The 18,554-nt window shown below is 43.1% G+C and overlaps 1 protein-coding gene across 1 annotated transcript; it reads left to right on the top strand.

The window, feature by feature from the left end:
* Positions 1-7,668: 7,668 nt before the first annotated feature.
* Positions 7,669-10,124, top strand: LOC117613304. The gene is made up of 6 exons (XM_034341920.1): positions 7,669-7,756; positions 7,928-8,159; positions 8,232-8,710; positions 8,829-9,202; positions 9,368-9,562; positions 9,840-10,124. The coding sequence occupies exons 1-6, from the start codon at positions 7,669-7,671 to the stop codon at positions 10,122-10,124; spliced, it is 1,653 nt and encodes a 550-aa protein (XP_034197811.1).
* Positions 10,125-18,554: the final 8,430 nt, after the last annotated feature.

Raw genomic sequence — 18,554 nt, 5'->3', positions numbered from 1 at the left:
AGGCCTTTGCACCCAAGGGCGGACTGGAAGGAGAGGATGTGGGTGAGAGGATCCTCCGTGCCAGTGTAGAAAGCGATGCGGAGTGGCTGGATATCTTTCTCCTGGTGGTAGTGGAGGATATGCTCAGTAAAGGGCCCTGGGCGTGGTTTCGCCCAGAGGGGTTGATTGCTGCGATGTTGCTCGTTCTCCAGGCGCCGGACCTTTTCGAAGAGAAGCCTCATAGCCTGGTCGGCATGAGGAAGAGTTTCAAGTGCCAAAGGCCCGGGGGCGGGATAGATAGGGGCTGGGGATTGTTCCCAATCTTCCAGCGTCTCAGTGTGGTGAGTTGGCCAGTTCTCTGAATTATAGAATTCCCAACTATCTGAGTCCCCGACACCTTCTCCGTTGGGCACGCGGACGGGGGCTGGCGAAGGGCCCAGGTGTGTCACCCGTGGGTCCTCGAGGTTGACAGGGATAGGGATCGGCCTTGGCTGACGGTCCGAGATGCGATCCCGGCAATCTTGGTAGATCCTGACTGGCTCATGAGGCCGGTCCTTTGGTGGGGGAACGCAAAGGGGTCGTGACGGGGGTTGCTCCGGATGAAGGTGGTCTTTTCCTTTGCGGAGCCTAGATTGGGCCGGGGAGCTGTGGCTGGAATGTGCTGGCTGGTTCGGCTGAGGATTCCCAACGTTCTGGGTCAGGGTTTGTTGGGCATCCTGGGCGTGAGCCCTCTCTTGGTTCCGCTTTAGAGCACGAAAGTCATGCTCTAGCTCAGCATTCCGGCTATGAAGATGCTCGTACTTCTCCGACATCTTAGTCATACTATCACGGAGGCGCTCCACTTCTGCCTGGAGAGAGGGGTCTCCCGGAGATTTCCTTCGGGAAGTACCCTCGCGGGGGGTCTGGTGCTGGGTATCGCGGCTATCCTCGGTCGGCATAGCAGAATGTGGGGTGAAGAAGAGGCGACGGGGCTGAGGGGTGAAGGAGCCAGCTGGGCTGATAGAGAAAGAAGGGATTCAAGTGTCGAATTCCCACAGACGGCGCCAAACTGTTGATGCTCAAAATGGCCCGGCCAATATTGAGTCCAACTTAGGGATTAGGTGTGATGAGTCTTTAGCAAGGAAGAGGGCTGAGGCCCTTGGTGAAATGGATCGGTGAAACCTGTAGAAGGTAAAAAGAGGAGAAGCGACCGTTAAGCTTCGGACACCGGTGTGGTGCCGGCCGAAGGCTCTCCGATGCCTAAGTCAGTTACGGGTAGTAATTCTGGCAGAGTAACAGTGAAAGTAGGGGAATGGTTTTCTGGTTTTACCTGGGTACTGTTCCCTATTTATAGGGAAGTGAAAGTGGGAGCTTTGCACAAAGTTCCAATGTGGGACTTTGTGCAAGCCGTTGTGGTAGCGACACGTGTCCTGGAGATTAGGTTTGGCATTTGGAAGCTTCGGCAAGGGAGAAGGCGTGGTTGCCTTGGTGCTAGTCGCTTTGATGTTGGGTCTGCTCGACCTCGGAAGGGTGTCTTCCTTCGGCGTGGGAGAAGGCGTGGCTGCCTTGGTGCTAGTCGCTTTGATGCTGGGTCTGTTCGACCTCGGAAGTGTGTCTTCCTTCGGCATGGGAGAAGGCGTGGCTGCCTTGGTGCTAGTCGCTTTGATGCTGGGTATGCTCGGTTCATTATGGTGTAAACAGAAGCGATGGTTAGAAGCAATGCAGGTAGAGTCAAAACCGCAATTAATACCAGGAATGCATTTGCACATGATTGCAAACTTTCAGTATCATCCCAAACTAAGACGAGAGCCATTGAATAGGTGAGTGCCATAAAAGCGAGAGTGAGACACATGGCCATTGATAACAGCCACATAATTACACGATTCCAGAGGGGAAATCCGCCAACAAGCAAAAAGGTGACACTGAGAGAAGCAATGGACGAGAGGGTATTAAATATTCCGAACACGATTAAGTCATCTGAGTTGTCGTTGCCTTTTCCAGCGCTACGGGGTGGGTTAACTGCAGCTTGGAATGTTGAAGTTGATATCATGGTTGCCACAACCATCAGCATGCCACGTGTCTCTTCCATCAAAGTTTTTGGGTATTCCAAGCAATTTACCAGTCTATTTATCAAACACCAAGCTATCGCTACTGCTTTGTTCTGAATCTGACCAGCAGCGGCAGTAGTTCTTTTTGTTTCCATACCTGGGCCTGGCTCAACCAAAATTTGATCAAGTTCAGCTAGGCTGCTCGAGTCTCTTGGATTTTTTTTGTGAGTTATATAACTGGATCACGCCATTTTCTTCTTCTTGTACAGCAGGTATCATTTGCACAAGTGGTACCATTAATATATTGAAAACTTTGTTGCTTGGAACCAAGGCATAAGAATCATGTGCATGGGTGTATCCATGAACTTTTCAGGGGAGGTGCAATATTTGAAACACTAAAAATTGACATTTGGCAGCTTGCTATTGGACTATTTAAAAAGGGTATCAAAATTGACACGGAGTCTTTCTTCCTCGTCAAACTCGAACATCAATTCTTAATAAACTTCTAAAATTTATAACTTTGGTTTTGGAGCTCCAATTGATGAACCATTTTCTTCTATATGCTCATGAGATCGAGTCTAACAATCAAGGTAAATATTCAGGGTCTCACGCAACAGTAAACAAAACAACCTCTTCGAGGCATTTAGTTGAACAATTTGTCAGCGCTAGCAAAGGGGTAAATTCCAACATCTCCAAGGAAGTTTCCGGCAAGTCTCTTTGTGCTTCTGTGGATCCGCCAATGATCGTGTGTAGGATCAAAAATTAATCCCAACTCAAAAAAAAATAATAATGGTGAATAAAATTAAAATTGTCGTTGTCAAATATATTAATTCTAAGAAAAATTAGTGTATAATGATTATAAAAAAAAAAACTTAAATAATTTGTAACACCCCGACTCCAAATTTAATTCTTATTTTAATTTAATTAAAAGTGAAATTACGAATTTACCCTTGGGGTAGGGGTAAATTGGTCATTTTCTTATCCGGAAAGATTTTGGAATCACGACTGGTATTTTTGGGTAGGTTGTACTGAGACGAATTCGTAGACATGCGGTAGGCTTCAATCAGAGTTGGAACGAAGATTTGGCGATCAAAAGTAATTCAGTGGCAAACTTGTAATTATTTCGAAAAGAGTTAGAGTAAAAATCTGATTTTTTCACTTTTACCTCACTCACTCTCTGTCTGTCTGTCTCTGTCTCTCTCTGTCTCTGTCTCTCTCTCTCTCTGCGCACGACCTCCCCCTTCCCCGTTATTGTTCATCGAACCAGAAACCACTACCCCGACACCGTTTCTGGCCACCCGATCGACGCCACAGGTCCTGATCAATTCCGCTCGACGTCCTAGTCAAGACCTGCTAGCTTTCCCCATCGGAAACCATGAATCCCGGCCACGATCTCGACTGGTTTAAACCGGTGAATCGCTGCCGTCGAGCCGTCGACTCTGCCGCCCAAACCCGGTGAATAAGGAGAGGTTTCTCATCCATTTTCTGAGCTCTAGCTGCTTTTGGGATAGGTTTGGATCGATTTGATGTGTAGAAAATAATTTTGTAAACCTAAGTTTTGGCCGGATTTCAAAGTGAAATTTCAGCCAGTTGCCGTCCAAATTGGACCTCCCTGTAGTTGAATGATGTGATCCTGACCTCAAATAGAAGCTAGGTAGGGAGATTGAGCTCGAGTGTGGAGTTTTTCCGTCGCCGAAATTTACTCTACACACCCAAGAGCTGCGAGCGCATGTGGCAGCGTGTGGGAGAGAGTGGTGAAGTTGCACTTTGTCTTGATGAGATCCTTAGGTTGTCACGAGTGCGTAGGATCTTGCGGATCTCAATTAGGAATTCGTTTGACTATCGAACGGATGTTCGTATATTGTGCGTTATCCAGGTTCGATAGGTTCTGACCATTGGATCTTTTTCGAATTAAAATATGTTGTTCTAGGTATTCCTAGGACCATGTAGGACTTCACGATCATGAATCCGAGCCCCGGATGTTCCGATTCAATAATTCAAAGTTCGTGGGTTAGCGATAACTGTACAATCGTTAGCGATTCGTAAACCTATAATCGGACCTTAGGATACCTCCTTCAACGTACACGTACTGAAAATTTGGGGATTTAAGTATTTAATTTGTGAATTCCGCTTCGAAGTAATTTTATATTAATTAAGGGTTCGTATCTCGAAATAGGTGCTCCGACTGCACGTACTCAGCTGGCAGGACCCTTTCGTGGTCAGGCAGCGTGGGAATACTTGTGAGTGAACTTTGTTTTCAATCATATGCATGGTTTTATTGATGAAAGATTAATGCATAATGTTTTTAATAATTTATTAAATATATTAGATTCATGGGTTGAATTTGATGTTTGTATAGCGCTTTGGCAATATATTGTGGGTTTGGCATATTTGGGTATCAAGAGTATATTTTATATGGATTTATGGGGGAGTTATATATATATATATATTGTCTATAGGTGGGATACTTGGGTTGTTGAGGTGAGTTTTGGAGGAATTTGAATATGAGGGGTTGTTGAGAGAAGTTGTATGATTACACTATGTAAGTACCTTCCCAAATGATTAGACTTCCCACACGTGGCGTTGGATGTTTCGGCGTGTAGGAAGAATAGGTTATCAGTCTCACATGCGGCGTTGGATGTTCTGGCGTGTGAGACACTTTCCATACGCGGCATTGGATGTTCTGATGTATGGGAAGACTCTGTATATTGTTTGGGATCATCACACATGGCGTTAGATATTCTGGTGTGTGATGATCCAGCCTACGCGCGTAGGACTTAGTATTGGAGCTACACATGGCGTTGGATGTTTCGGTGTGTGAGCCATAGAGTTTCATCCCCCAGTTTGACCGCTCATCCCTAGAGGCAGGATAGCACCTGAAAATCCTGTAGGCTAGTTAAACAATCCCCTGGTTGGATTGTTTCCCCGGTACCTAGGTAGTGTGATGAGTATATTGTATAGTTATATATATATATATATATATAGTTGTGAGAGTGAAGAAATTAGAGTTTATGAGTGGGTTGGCAGGAGCAGCAAGATTGTGAGAATGTGGTTTATGGATGAAGTGATTTGTGTTTTTAAAGAGTTTTTAATGAAATATATTTTTGAGCGATTAAAATATGAATTGTGAATCTGCATGTCTTGAGCATTACTTTTATATGGTGAGGTTACTATGTTGTTTTAAATGCAAATCTGTTTTTGTCCACTCGCATGTTTTCTGTTTTGCGGCCCCCAGCCAGTAGTTGCCCCAAAAAGTGTACAAGTGGTGTACGAGGCTCGAACTGTGAACTTCCCTAGTTAGGATTTGAGTAATTTCTTCTACTCAACTGTTGTTGTAAACTAAATTCAGAAGATGCTCTGTTATCGCCCATGGTAGATTTTACTTGCGAGGACGGAGGCCATTTAGTATGTTTTGTTGTATTATGAAAGCGTGTTGCTGGTTGAGATTATCTTATGTAAGTTGCAGGTTAAATTTTGTTTGGTTTGCTTAATTTACAGGGGAGATTCTCCCAAAATTTTGGTAGAGAGTCTCGTTTTTAGTAAGTAGACCCGGCATTGGGATGATGTTGGAACAAAGATGGGGTCTGCTTCGGTTTCCTGGGAATTCTGGGGTGGGTCCTGTCAGCTTGGTATCAGAGCATTAGGTTCATTTTCCTTCAACTTTTGCAATTTTGTTGCATTGTTAATCTAATGATTTTATGATTTCTTTGTGTAGAATCATGTCAGCTCGCAGAGCTAGAGCAAGAGGTCGCGGTCAGAGATAGGGGCTGAATCCGCCACCTCCATCTCCATCACCCCCTATTTCACCACCAGTGCCTTCCCCTCCACCATCTCCACTTGCTAGAGATAATGCTTTGGATATGAGGCATGTACTCAGCCAGTTTACCCGCACCATGGCTACAGCCTTACGGGGAAGGTGTGGTACAGAAAGTTCTGAAATAAAAAGGGTTAAGGAACTTGGAGCAAGAGAGTTCGTGGGCAGCACAAACCCAGCAGAAGTAGAATCATGGATTACTGATGTGGAGAGAATTTTTGAGGTTCTGGAGTGCCCAGTTGGGGATAGAGTCCACTTGGCTACTTTTCTATTAAAGGGAAATGCATATCTTTGGTGGAAAGCGGTAAAAAAGGGTTATGAAAATCCGGCTGCTGTAAACTGGGAGGAATTTCAGCGGGTCTTCTCAGAGCCGTTTTACCCACCTTCATACATACATGGAAAGAAGTCAGAGCTCCTATATCTGAAACAAGGGTCTATGTCAGTGGTGGAGTACGAACACAAGTTTAATGAGCTGTCTAGATTTGATCCAGAGCTGGTTGCCAGATGTAGACGATTTGAGGAAGGATTATGGTTGGAGATTCAGGCAGTGGTTATGGCAAACAATTATCCAAATATGAGGGCTTTGGCTCAGGTGGCTTAAAGGGTGTTGAGAAAACTCAGTGGGAGTGCTGGTAGGCGCCTTAGAGATACACCAAGAATTGGTGGGCCCAGTCAGGGTCCATCAAAGAGAGGAGGATCTAGGTCCAGTTCTGCTAGCGGCAGATGGTCAGGAGGACGGGGATCTAGTTCTAGTAGTGGGAGATCCGGTTCTCGTCCAGCTTAGACTCAGTATTCAGGACCGATGTCTACAGCTAGCATAGCTAGGACTCCTTCCAAGCAGACTGGGTTGACATGCTTTAACTGTGGACAGGTTGGGCACATGGTCAAAGATTGTCCTAGCTATACTCAGGGAGGTGGATTGACTCAGAGTAGTAGCCTAACATGCTACTTTTGAGGGCAAGTGGGGCATACTAAGAGAAGTTGCCCAATTATACTCCAGAGTGATGCAGCAGTCCAGGAGACTAGGGCCCAGCAGGGGCAGGGTAGTATGGGTCAAAATCAGAGTCAAGGTAGTTCTTCTTCCTCTGCAGCAGGCTCATCCAGTAGCAGGCACCGTCATCTTCTAGTGGCAGGAGTGGTAGGCAATCAAGGGGTCAGCCTGGGCATTCCACTACTCAAACCTAAGTGTTCTCTATGACTCAACAGGAAGCACATGCCACCCCAGACGTAATTACTGGTATGATTCCAATCTTTGGTTATCTTGCACGTGTTCTAATTGACCCGGGGGCCACACACTCCTTCGTAGCACACAATTTCATGCCGTATGCCAGTGTTAGACCCACATCTATGACAGGAAGTTTTAGTATTTCCCTACCTACGGGAGAGGTCTTGTACGCAGATCGGGTGTTCAGAAATTGTTTTGTCCAAGTAGGCGATGCATGGTTGGAAGCTAACTTAATTCCTTTAGATTTAGTGGATTTGGATATTATATTGGGGATGGATTGGCTAGAGAAGCATCATGCATTAGTGGACTATTTCCAAAAGGAAGTAACACTTCGGAGTCCAGGGCAACCTAAAGTTACCTTTCGTGGGGAGCGCAGAGTTCTCCCTACTTGTCTTATCTCTGCTATCATAGCAAAGAGGTTACTCACGAAGGGGAGTGAAGGATATTTGGCTCATATCATCGATACTCGAGAGATCATCCTGAATCTGAAAGATATTCCTGTTGTTTGTGATTTCCCTGATATCTTTCCAGATGATCTCCCTGGTTAACCCCCTGAAGGGGAAATCGAGTTCACTATCAAGCTTCTTCCAAGCACCAACCCTATCTATTGAACTCCCTATAGGATGACACCAGCTGAGCTCCAGGAGTTGAAGTCTCAGTTACAGGAGTTAGTGGATCTTGGGTTCATCCGACCCGGTGTTTCTCCGTGGGGTGCGCTACTGTTGTTCGTGAGAAAGAAAGATAGGACCATGAGGTTATGTTTTGATTACCGGCAGTTAAATAAGGTGACAATACGTAACCAGTATCCTTTGCCTCGGATTGATTATTTGTTTGATTAGTTGAAGGGTGCTAAGCATTTTTCTAATATTGATATGAGATCAGGATACCATCAGGTGAGGATCAGGGAAGAAGATATTCCTAAGACCGCCTTTAGAACGCAGTATGGTCATTATGAATTTCTGGTGATGCCTTTTGGACTGACGAATGCTCCAGCAACGTTTATGGATCTCATGAACAGAGTGTTCCGACCATACTTGGATCACTTTGTGATTGTGTTCATAGACGATATCTTGGTTTACTCCCAGACTTTGGAAGGGCATAAGAAACATCTAAGGTTCGTATTGAGGACTTTGAGGAGAAAGTAACTTTATGCCAAATTTAATAAGTGTCAGTTCTGGCTGGACAGAGTAGTATTCCTCGAACATGTAATTTCAGCTGAAAGGATTTATGTGGATCCACAAAAAGTTGAAGCTATTGTGAATTGGGTACAACCCACAAGTGTGACAGAAATACGGAGTTTTCTGGGATTGGCAGGCTACTATCGGCGAGTTGTGGAATGGTTTTCTTCGATAACAGCACCTCTCACGCGGTTGATAAGGAAAGATGTTACATTTGATTGGACAGAAGAGTGTGAACAGAGTTTTCAAGAATTAAAGATGCAATTAACCACCACACCTGTCTTGGCTCTTCCGGATAATTCAGAAAATTTTGTGATCTACAGTGATGCATCTTTACAAGGCTTGGGATGTGTTCTGATGCAATATGATCGGGTGATTGCTCATGCCTCAAGGCAACTCAAGAAGCATGAGCAGAATTATCTTGTCCATGATTTGGAATTTGTTGTAGTAGTGTTCTCTCCCAAGATTTGGCGGCATTACTTGTATGGTAAGACGTGTCAGATTTTCACTGATCACAAAAGCCTCAAGTACTTTTCACTCAAAGGGAGCTTAATATGAGACAACCGCATTGGTTAGAATTGACTGCACGATTGAGTTTCATCTAGGCCCAGCTAATGTGGTTGCATATGCACTGAGTAGAAAGACTATTGGAAGTTTAGCTCATCTCAGAATGGCATATCTTCCGTTGTTAGTGGAACTACGGAAGGATGGAGTACAGTTGGGAATAACTCAACAGGGTGGAATTTTTGCTAGCTTACACGTGAGACCAATTCTGGTGGAGCGGGTAATTGTAGCCCAGTTGGGAGATCTAACACTTTGTAGAATAAGGGGAGAAGTGGAAAATGGTACCCAAAAGGATTATGCAATAAGGGGAGACGGAGCATTGGTAACAGGAACTCATCTCTGTGTACCTAAGAATAATGATCTGAAAAGAGAAATCATGGAGGAAGCTTACTGTTCCACTTACACTATGCATTCGGTAAGTACCAAGATATATCGGACCCTACGGTAATATTACTCATGGCTGCATATGAAGGGAGACATTGCCAAGTATGTGAGCAGATGCTTGATTTGTCAACAAGTGAAGGCAGAGCAACAGAAACCTTCAGGACTTATGTAACCACTTCCAATTCCTGAATGGAAGTGGGAACGCATTACCATGGATTTTGTTTTCAAGCTTCCCCGTACTTTTAAGGGACATGATGGAATTTGGGTGATAGTGGATAGACTCACCAAGTCAGCCCATTTCCTACCCATCAAGGAGACTTATTCTTTGACGAAGTGGGCAAAAATCTTTGTGGATGAGATTGTGAGATTACATGGAGCAACTGTGTTCATTGTATTGGACAGGGATGCTCTATTCACTTCTCGATTCTGGAAGTGTTTGTAGGAAGCTATGGGTACTAGGTTGCAGTTCACACAACTTTTCACCCACAGACTGATGGATAATCAAAAATGACCATCCAGACTTTGGAGGATATGTTGAGGTCATGTGTGTTGCAGATGAAAGATGCATGGGATACTCACCTTGCCTTGGTGGAATTTGCATATAATAACAGTTATCATACGAGTATTGAGATGGCTCCTTATGTGGAATTGCATGGGAGGCAGTGTAGGACTCCTATTATTGGAATGAGGTGGGTGATAAGAAATTGGAAAGAGTGGATAGTACCCGAGCAACAACCGAGAAGGTGAAGATGACTAAAGAGAAGCTGAAAACCTCACAAGACCAACAGAAGAGTTATGCGGATAATAGGTCAAAGGATCTTGAGTTTGCAGTTGGGGATTGGGTGTTTTTGAAGTTATCTCCTTGGAAGGATGTAATGAGATTCGGGAAACGTGGGAAGTTAAGCCCTCGTTATATTGGACCTTATGAGATCACTGAGCGCATGGGAGCCTGAGGAGCAAATGAGGGCCAAGTACCCTTATCACTTCCATTGACAGGTACGTGAATTTCAAGGATGAAATTTTTGTAAGGGGAGTAGATTGTAACACCCCGACTTCAAATTTAATTCCTATTTTAATTTTTATTTAAAGTGAAATTACGAATTTACCCTTGGGATAGGGGTAAATTGGTCATTTTCTTATATGGAAAGATTTTGGGATCACGACTGGTATTTTTGGGTAGGTTGTACTGAGACGAATTCGTAGACATGCGGTAGGCTTGAATCGGAGTTGGAACGAAGATTTGCCGATCACAAGTAATTCAGTCGCAAACTTGTAATTATTTCGAAAATAGTTAGAGTAAAAATCTGATTTTTTTCACTTTTACCTCACTCACTCTCTCTCTCTCTGTCTCTCTCTCTCTCGGTTCTCTCTTTCTGCGTGCGACTTCCCCCTCCCCTGTTACTGTTCACCGAACCAGAAACCACCACCCCGCCACCGTTTCTGGCCACCCCAATCGACTCCACCGGTCCCGATCATTTCCCCACGATGTCCCGGTCAAGACCCGCTAGCTTTCCCCCTCGAAAACCACGAGTCCCGGCCACTATCTCGACTGGTTTGAACCGTGAATCGTTGCCGTAGCGCCGTCGACTCTGCCGCTCAAACACAGTGAATAAGGTGAGGTTTCTCATCCATTTTCTAAGCTCTAGCTGTTTTTGGGATAGGTTTGGATCTATTTAATGTGCAGAAAACAATTTTGTAAACCTAGGTTTTGGCTGGATTTCAAAGTGAAATTCCGGCCAATTGCCTTCTGAATTGGACCTCCATGTAGTTGAATAATGTGATCCTGACCTCGAGTAGAAGCTAGGAAGGAAGGTTGAGCTCGAGTGTGGAGTTTTTCAGTCGCCAGAATTTACAATACAGACCCACACGCTGCCGGCGCATATGGCGGCGTGTGGACGAGGGTGGTGAAGTTGAACTTTGTCTCGATGAGATCCTTCAGTTTTCATGAGTGCGTAAGATTTCGCGGATCTCAATTCGGACGTCCTTTGACTATCCGGGTTCGATAGGTTCTAACCGTTGGATCTTTTCCCAATTAAAATATATTGTTCTAGGTATTCCTAGGACCATGTAGGACTTCATGGATCATGAATCAGAGCCCCGGATGTTCTGATTCAATAATTCAAAATTTGTGGGTTAGCGATAACCGTACAATCGTGAGCGATTCCTAAACCTATAATCGGACCTTAGGATACCTCCTTCAACGTACACGTACTGGGAATTTGGGGATTTAAGTATTTAATTTGTGAATTCTGCTTTGAAATAATTTTGTATTAATTAAGGGTTCGTATCTCGAAATAGGTGCTCTGACTGCACGTACTCAGCAAGTAGGACCCTCTCGTGGGCAGGCAGCGTGGGAATACTTGTGAGTGGACTTTGTTTTCAATCATATGCCTGGTTTTATTGATGAAAGATCTATGCATAATATTTTTAATAAATTTATTGAATATATTATATTCATGGGTTGAATTTGATATTTGTATAGCGCTTTGGCAATATATTGTGGGTTTGGCATATTTGGGTATCGAGAGTATATTTTATATGGATTTTTGGGGGAGTTATATATATATATTGTCTACAGGTGGGATACTTGGGTTGTTGAGGTGAGTTGTGGAGGAACTTGAATATGAGGTGTTGTTGAGAGAAGTTGTATGATTACACTATGTAAGTACCTTCCCACACGTGGCGTTGGATGTTCCGGCGTGTGGGAAGAATAGGTTATTAGTCTCACATGCGGCGTTGGATGTTCCGGCCTGTGAGACAGTTTCCATACATAGCGTTGGATGTTCCGACGTATGGGAAGACTCTATATATTGTTTGGGATAATCACACATGGCGTTGGATGTTCTGGTGTGTGATGATCCAGTCTGCGCGTGTAGGACATAGTATTGGAGCTACATATGGCGTTGGATGTTCTGGTGTGTGAGCTATGGAGTTTCGTCCCCGGTTGGACCACTCATCCCTAGACGCAGGATAGCACCTGAAAATCCTACGGGCTAGTTAAACGATCCCCCGGTTGGATTGTTTCCCGGTACCTAGGTAGTGTGATGAGTATATTGTATAGTTAGATATATATATATCTAACTATACATATATATATATATATATATATGTAGCTATGAGAGTGAAGAAATTAGAGTTTATTAGTGGGTTGGCAGGAGCAGCAAGATTGTTAGAATGTGGTTTATGGATGAAGTGATTTGTGTTTTTAAAGAGTTTTTAATGAAATATATTTTTGAGCAATTAAATTATGAATTGTGAATATGCATGTCTTGAGCATTACTTTTATACGGTGGGGTTACTATGTTGTTTTAAATGCAAATATGTTTTTGTCCACTCACATGTTTTTTGTTTTGCGCCTCCCAGCCAGTAGTTGCCCCAGAAAGCATGCAAGTGGTGTACGAGGCTCGAACTGTGAACTTCCCTAGTTAGGATTTGAGAAATTGCTTCTACTCACCTGTTGTTGTAAACTAAATTCAGTAGATGCTCTGTTATCGCCCATGGTAGATTTTACTTGCGAGGCCGGAGGCCATTTAGTATGTTTTGTTGTATTATGAAAGTATGTTGCTGGTTGGGATTATCTTATGTATGTTGCAGGTTGAAATTTTGTTTGGTTTGCTTAATTTATAAGGGAGACTCTGCCAAAATTTTGGTAGAGAGTCTCGATTTTTAGTAAGTGGGCCCGGCATCGGGATGATGTCGGAACAATGACGGGGTCCGCTTCGATTTCCGTGAAATTCCTGGGCGAGTCTTGTCATAATAGCATATGGTAAATGGCTATTTTTGTTCTGGGGTAGGTGAATGAGTTTTAAATTTTATTTTGTTAAAGGTCAATGAGTAAGCCCATATTCTATAGGAATGACTAACATTTACGTTTTTATCCTTTTCCTTAATTTTTCTTTTTTTGCACCACTATAAACCCCCACCCACAACCGACACCAACCGTCACCCGCCAACACCCTCTTCTGCCACTGCCACCAGTCACTGCTACCATCCTCCATTGCCACCCATTGACCACCATCTCTGGCCACCACCCACCAGTAGTTGTCATGTGACACCATTTTGGGGGCGTTGGTGGTATTAATTGGGTTGGCGAATTCAAAGGCATAGAAGGAGAAAGTGAGATGGAGAGAAGGGATTCCAGCGAGGATGGGCCAGTCAAATCATCAAGGAGTTCAGATCCAACCCGACGTGATTCCCGTTGATATGAGATGCATGACTTGTTGGACGATGCAATCGTAGGCGTTGAGGGAAGAGAGAGCTTGAACAAGAGGCAAGACAAGGAAGTGTGGTGGAAATGTGAGAAGATAGCCGAGGAAAAAGCTTGAGAGAGCATAGGATACGTCGATGGTGGGAGATTGGGAGTTGGAAATGAAGTTGGAGTTTGAACTCGATGTGGATGTCGAATTTAACGGCGACAAAACCCTACTTGGGTTTTGATGGGAGAGGAAGAGGCAAAGAGAGAAAGGAAAGAGAGAGTGTAACACCCTAACCAAATTAATTAATTAATTGTATAATTACATTTTTGTCCTTGGGAGTAGGGGCACTTTAGTTGCTATATTCCTTACATTTTAAATAATCAAACACGATTTTATGAGATTTTAGTATAAAGTATATACATTGACTTGTTGAGGTATCAATATTGATATAAACTGTATCTTATACTAAAACTAGATTTTAATATTTTGATTTGTTGGGAATTTGAATTTCTAGTATTTCTAGTATTTTTAATGGGGGATGAAAATAAGGGAATATAAGGCAATGGGCGGGCCGAAGGTTTTAAATCCTAAGCACAAGCCCTACCCAACCTTAGAAGGTTGAGTCGAGCGGGCCTAATTAACCATCGGTTCAGGTTGGACTTTGGCCCATTGTGAGAGGACCCGACCCAATTTCCGCTTTGGAATCTGAGCCGAATCCTGTGCATGTCCAACACCTAGCGAATGTCGGGCACGAATGACCTTTTTACCCTTCTCTTTTCAAATTCTTTTTAAAACTTCCCTTAGACTTCTGCCAAAAATTCGGTAGAATCTCCCCTGTATTTTGACCAAACCCAAAGTCTTCCACCTGTCAAACAGTCTCAAATAACACACCAACTGCCAGACTAACTCAACCAACAGATCTCAACTCCAGTTTCTCATGTTCAACTAGATAACAGAGCATTTCTATACAAATTTACAGAACTATGAGAAATTTACAACGAGATCCTACACTTTGGTGGTGGAGCGTAAGCTGGGAAGATGGCCCGAGTGGTTTCCTTCGTACTTCTACGGCCTGGGGGCGAAAAACAAGGTTAAAATTGTGAGTGGACAAAAATAATGTTCGTGAAAACGATTTAGAACATAATAACCCCCGTTTGAAATACATAGGGATATAAAAGTTACGATTTGATCATAATCAACTCGAGACATTCAATTACACATAGATAAACATAACTATATAAATGTTCACATACTAAACAAAGATATATCAGTATAACACATGTTTGAGTATCGAAGATATTGATAGAAATGAGTGAAACAATAACTGCATTAAAAAGTTTTTAAAAAAACTCCTTTAGAACTGCCACCTAATTGTACCCCTGTGATAGCCGTCAATTCCCTGGCAGGTCTCGGGCGTCACACAGGCTACCCGAGCCGCAAACTGGCGAAATCAGGGGACTATGATCGGCCTGTCCAGCCGGCAGATTCCTCGATGACACCAAGTCAACTCGAGTCGCTCTGGCAGGATGCAGGGGACCGTAGTCAGCCTGATCCGCAATTCTGGCAGGTCTCGGGGACACAGAGTCAGCCGAGCCGCAATCCTAGCAGGTCTCGGGACACCAAGTCTGCCGAGCCGCAAATCCTGGCACTCACGGTCCGAGCGTCCCCGAAACTCGTGAGGCGAAGTCAAGTGCACTGACATAAACAGAAATCGGACTGGATGTCCGTAGACATCGGTCCAACTCTGGGTAGTCACCAAATAGAGGGTGCGTACATGGTGGTCTAAAATAACTATCTCTGATAAAATCTGATATCCTCTGTACTCTGGTAAATCTGAGCTAAATTACTATTTTCTGTATCAAGAATCTCAAATCTGTTTATTCGGCTAATTTTTATAAAAAAAATAAAGATATTTCACAATAAAATTCATGTTATATCACTTATTCAAGATCAAATAGAAAATATAATTATAAAAGCTTTTAAGAAAGAAAAGTCCACTCACTGATGGTCCGAGCTAACTGGACCCTTCGAAGGTCCCTCCTGAGATTCTGTCGGACCCCTGGTGCCTGCTTATACATGAATAATAAATTAATAAACTGCTGGATAAAAAGAATTTAAATTAAACACCCTGCCCCCGGCTCCTAGAAATACGTGCTCTCATTCCAAGTTACTCCTATGCCCACATTAGCCCTTTCAGATACTTAGACCAGTTTTGGAATATCCGACGCTCAGCTAAGCGATAAACTGCCAAATCGGCCGATCCGGGACCCCGTGGGTCCGCGGTCTCCGATGACCAATCTGGGCTTCTCTGAAGGTTCCTCACAGAGGAGGAACCATGTTCCGCGAAATTGGTCCGAAACGGACGGTCAGATTAGCCAAAATCGCGTTATCGCTTAAAATCCAAACCCTAACCCCAGGGTTCGCGATTCCGGAGTATCCGGGACTCCGATTCGCAATCCGTCGATTCCTACACGATCCTGAAACTATGTAGACCGACATATCCAAAATTCAGCACGATCCAACGATTTACTGCACCCAAAGATCGCTCGATATGGAAAATCCGTTATGGGCTCAAACGGACTCCGAATCGTGATCCGCGAAATCCTACGCGCTCGTGACACCACGAGGATCTTAAAACTGCCAGAGTCATTCAAACACCCTCGGCCACGCGCCGCCACACGCGCGGGCAGATCGGGTGTCCTAAGCGATTATGGTTCGTCGAAAAATCTCGGAACCAAGACTCCAAACTCCTATCCTAGGTAAAACACCCCATTTGGAGTCACTTTTGTTCTTGGACATACCCTAAAAAGTGGCCGGAAATGGCCGATCACGGTGGCGGAAGTTCGGCCGATTTTCAAGTTGAAAATCGAGTGATCTAGAGGTGAAATCGATCAAAACCCAGCCAACCATCAGTTAGAGCACGAAAAATAGCTGAGAAACCATACCTTACTCGATTGATTTGGTGGAGAATTGAGTGGGAACGAAGGAGATGAAGTTTGGATGAAAAACCGGCGGAAATCGCCAGTTTCCGGCCAATTCCCGGCGGTCCAAGGCCGGCGACGGGTCGAGGAAGGGAGGCGGCGGCGAGGCGGACCGATTGGCACCAACGTCGGAGGTCGCCGTGCCCTGTAGCGGCGGCACGCTCGATCTGAAATAGGGAGGGGGGCGGCGGTCGCGACGGGAGAGAGAGAGAGAGAGGAGAGAGAAATGAGGAAAGAGAAGGGAGAAGGAAGAGATAAAATCTGACTTTTTCCAAATTACTGTTTTGCCCTTCGCGGTATTTTGATCGTATCTTCTTCATTACAACTCCAATTCAGGTGTACTCCGTGTCTACGGACTCGTTTCGCCGTGCTCTACGCAACAGCGCAAGCGAAATTCCCAAATTCTTTCTCAATCAAAAAGTCAAATTTCCCCCATTAAAATATGCGAGGGCAAAATCGTCTTTTGGGTAGAATAAAGAAATCTTAATTTTTAGATATTTTGGTTTGGGTTCTTGCACATTGAGCCTCGAGTTACCCACTTTGACTGCGGACTACGAGCCAAATGATGATATCCCTATTTTAGATAATCCATTCCAGCTTATTTATATCAGCCTCAAGTGATTTTAGTATTTTTCTCAATTACTTGTTTCTGCTTTTAGTTCTTTGTTCAATTTCTAGACTACTAAATGCTGTCTTGTACCTAACACACTAACTAAAACAAAGAATTCCCTTGCTAATGATAGCCAAAATCATCATCATCATCATCATCATCAGTAATATGATAAAAGTAGATTTAACACAATATGATGCACTAGTTTCCGAAGTGCTTTCTGAAATGTCACGAGATGTCATGCCCCTATCATTCAAGACCTTTAAGTTGGTCCTTCTATCCAAAGTGAAAAGGTCCACAACCTTCGGATGATGGTACATCTTTGCCAAGTGCAAAGGAGTATTTCTTCTGTTGTCTTTTTGGTTTATCAACATTTGAAACTCAACATTCTTGAGAAAATATTGGACAAGATTGTCCTCTTGGGAAAATATTTGACAAGATTGTACCAATAATAAAACCTTTAAATAAAACTCAATTTTAAAATTAGATGCCATATAGGATGTGTAATGTAATTTGATTTATTTACCAATTATGCCATTAAACTACTCTTTAAGTCCCTAATTTTAAGCAATGGAATAATGAGCTACAATCCAAATTAGTTTAAACTTCCATTAATTAGGAAATATTTTTGCTCACCACTTTAACCTAAGGTGTATGCTCATCACCTTTGTTAATACTTGACATGTATCAATAGACATAATCATAATTAACCTTTTACTTTAATTTATGTAACTATGATTATACTTATAGATATGGTGATTTATAAAATTATGAATTATTGTATTGTGCCGGCCAAAGAAAATGCGGCGAAAGAATATTGTGGGTGTTGGTGGGACCATATGCTTCTAGTATTAAATGTATTATTAATTATAAAGATGAATTGGCACCTCAAAATGGTGCCATTTTGTTTTAACAATTATTTTTCACTTTGGCACGGATAAATAATGGTGTCTTCTCAATGGGCGCTTACAAAGATTTAACAGTATCTTATAATCAATGGAAACCCCAAATATCAGATTCCAAGTTTGGAGCCATTCAACATGGCTTTGCTTAACTTGAATGGCTTCTATCTTAAAAAAAAGGTATATCTTTAATGGAAAATAGGGAAGGACTGAGCCAATAAATGATATATATTTTTTATGGCCACTAAAAAATATTTAAAAAAAAAAAAAAAGAAAAGAAAAAGAGTAAAGATTTCATTACATATTGGATTCAAGTGATTAGTTGAATCCAAACACTGGCAAACACTGGCAAGCTCACTAGCCAAACACAACTTGAGTGGTCAAACAATATTGGATTCAAGTGATTTTTTGTAGAAATGATCTTTGAATGAGCATCTACAACATAGATGGTTTGGATTAGTAAAATACAATGCGAAGTGAGTCCTACAATGGTATCCCTCAGAATCTTTATATATTACATAGCATCCAAGTTCTAACAGAAATAAATTAAGGCAAACATTGGCTAGCTCACTAGCCAAACACGACCTACTGGTTCTCCTTAAACACATTCTTCATCAATAAATAGATGGTTTACTTTAGCAATGTGGTGTAGTTGCTCCAATACACAAGGAAACGACAGACAGGCGTATTCTCC

This window comes from Prunus dulcis, unplaced genomic scaffold (genome assembly GCF_902201215.1).
Source record: "Prunus dulcis unplaced genomic scaffold, ALMONDv2, whole genome shotgun sequence".
Lineage (NCBI taxonomy): Eukaryota > Viridiplantae > Streptophyta > Magnoliopsida > Rosales > Rosaceae > Prunus > Prunus dulcis.
This window is presented reverse-complemented; position numbering and strand designations above follow the sequence as displayed.

Excerpts from the sequence above, each read along its gene's own strand:
- LOC117613304 (XM_034341920.1), top strand. The coding sequence starts at position 7,669 with ATGACACCAGCTGAGCTCCAGGAGTTGAAGTCTCAGTTACAGGAGTTA. Across the intron at positions 8,711-8,828 it reads TTGGCGGCATTACTTGTATG|GCCCAGCTAATGTGGTTGCA; the intron begins GTAAGACGTGTC and ends AGTTTCATCTAG. Across the intron at positions 9,203-9,367 it reads CCACTTACACTATGCATTCG|TGGGAACGCATTACCATGGA; the intron begins GTAAGTACCAAG and ends CCTGAATGGAAG.